At 36.0% G+C, this 2,106-nt stretch overlaps 1 protein-coding gene across 1 annotated transcript in view; it reads left to right on the forward strand.

The window, feature by feature from the left end:
• The window catches only part of FAM114A2 (family with sequence similarity 114, member A2), a gene marked incomplete at its 3' end in the record, with an annotated part of 93,731 nt that overhangs the window by 18,223 nt on the left and 73,402 nt on the right, over positions 1-2,106 (forward strand). Inside the window, exons 4-5 of the mRNA XM_012653184.1 lie at positions 259-417; positions 1,079-1,202. Coding sequence (XP_012508638.1) covers positions 259-417; positions 1,079-1,202 — 283 coding nt within the window. The remainder of the gene's footprint in view (positions 1-258; positions 418-1,078; positions 1,203-2,106) is intronic.

Here is a 2,106-nt window from a genome sequence, read left to right on the forward strand (position 1 = left end):
TTTATTAGATTAATGTTTAAACCACTTTCAGAGAAATAACTGGTTCCTTGAGTGTTATTTACACTGGCTAGGATCAAATTATGTGTGATCATTTTTTTCCTGCAGCTCCTGAGCCAATCAGATTTGAATTGCAATGCCAGGAATGAAAGGGTAGTTCTCTGTAACGTAACCTGTGTCAGCTTTGCTTTCTTCAGCTCTTAAAACTCACCCCTGAGCTCTCATTATTAGCTGCAGTATAATGCCTCCATCTCTTTTTAGGTTTTACGAGAGGCGAAGGAGAAAGAAGAGTTATGGACCTCCGATGAGGTTACCATGGAAACAGAGAAGAAAACTCATTATGGGCTACTCTTTGATGAATTTCAAGGCCTTTCACATCTAGAAGCTCTGGAGATGCTTTCCCGAGAAAGTGAAATAAAGGTAATCCCAAACCAAAATATCAACTGGGAAAAGTCTTCAAGCAAAAGAATGCTGCGTAATTTCTTTTCTCTTTGTACATTTGGGAGATCAAATGTATTTCAGATGGAGGCTTGAGAGACTCTCTGGAAACACTACTGTGAAACAAACAAAAAAACTAATGATTGATTGAACCAATTGCAGAAAATAGAATGAGCCAAATGTTATTTCTTTAAATTTAAACAAAAAAGTACAGATTAACAAAGAGGTCTTAATAGCACATCTGTTATTTTTCTTCACCTTGGTCTTTTTTTTTTTTTTTTTTTAATTTCTTTGGCTTAAGCTGCCAAGAAATCTGTTGACCTAAGCTGCCAATTTGTATACAGTTACCTGTTAGCTTTTAATTGACTCAAGATTATTTCGTTTTTCCCTGATTTCTAAGGCATTGTTAAGCTCTAATAATTTCCAGACATTTCTGGCTTATATTATTTTTGGAAGTACAAATTCTCCCAACCTTTCTCTAATAACTAGCCTCTTATGTTGAGGTTCTTAAGGAATAGCTTACCAGCTGGTGAGCTCATAATTTTGACTTCCATTTGATCTATAGTCTCTTTTCCATTTGAGAATGTTTTTCTTGTTTTTCATACTCCCATAACTTTTTTATTACTGTCTTATATCCATTCAGGTGAAATCTATCCTTAATTCTCTGAGTGGAGAAGAATTAGAGACTCTAAAGCTTGAATTACAGCAACTCAAAGAAGCATTTTCCCTAGCAGAGTTTTGTGAAGAAGAGGAAGAAGAGAAAAAAGGTAATATGAAGATTTAGTATCTGAGTGGAGAGGATACAGTGTTCTTATGTAGTGCATTGCCCTTGAAATAAATTTGCTGTCTAATTGCACTAGCCTTATTTTCCTTTTTTCAGTGAGAATTTCTATGTAAAGTTCTCTGCATCCTTGCCCCTGACTAGGCATTGATGGGGGCAGTCGACCTTATGCCTATGCCTCCTCACCTCCTCCTGGCCAAACTCTTTGTGGCTTCTCCAAGTCTTATCTTGCAACTCAAATCTCTGCCTATTTTTGCAGTTAGAGAGCTGTTCTTGTCAAATTCTTGCCTCAGTTTCACTGGTCATCTTTATAAGCTTTTATATTCCTACATACTTCACCCGTGCTTCCCTGACTCCTGTGACCCCTGACTCCATCTTGAATTGAGGCATACAGGGTAGCAGTTATCCAAAATGTGGATGATAGTTTGTCTTTTTCATTTTCAAAAGTTCTTTTATCCCATATTTTACTATCTGCATCCCTCAGAAAATGTAAATGTAGAAACTATTTTTGCAAAGTTATCAGGAAATGAAGTGGCTTACATATAAAGTATAATTTCTGGGCAACTGAATCTTAAGCTCTAAAGGTTGTTTTGTTTTAACATTTTGGTTGGAAACATTTCTAAGATATATTATACACTAACTGAATTTTTAAAAAGTAGAATCTAACAAATGCAGTCTTGTCTTTTCCTGATGAAACAATCGGTTACAAGCATTAAAAGCAAATACAAAAATTCCCTCAGGTTCTATCAAGACGTAGGGCCAGTCACCCATGTGGTAGATTAAATCAGTGGTCAACAAAGTGTGGTCTGCAGATCCTTGAGTCCCCAAAACCCTATCAGGGAGTTTGTGAGTCAAAACTCTACATAATATTACCAAGATATTATGTACTT

The sequence above is a fragment of the Propithecus coquereli genome, unplaced genomic scaffold, assembly GCF_000956105.1.
Source record: "Propithecus coquereli isolate 6110/MARCELLA unplaced genomic scaffold, Pcoq_1.0 Scaffold419, whole genome shotgun sequence".
Classification (NCBI taxonomy): Eukaryota; Metazoa; Chordata; class Mammalia; order Primates; family Indriidae; genus Propithecus; species Propithecus coquereli.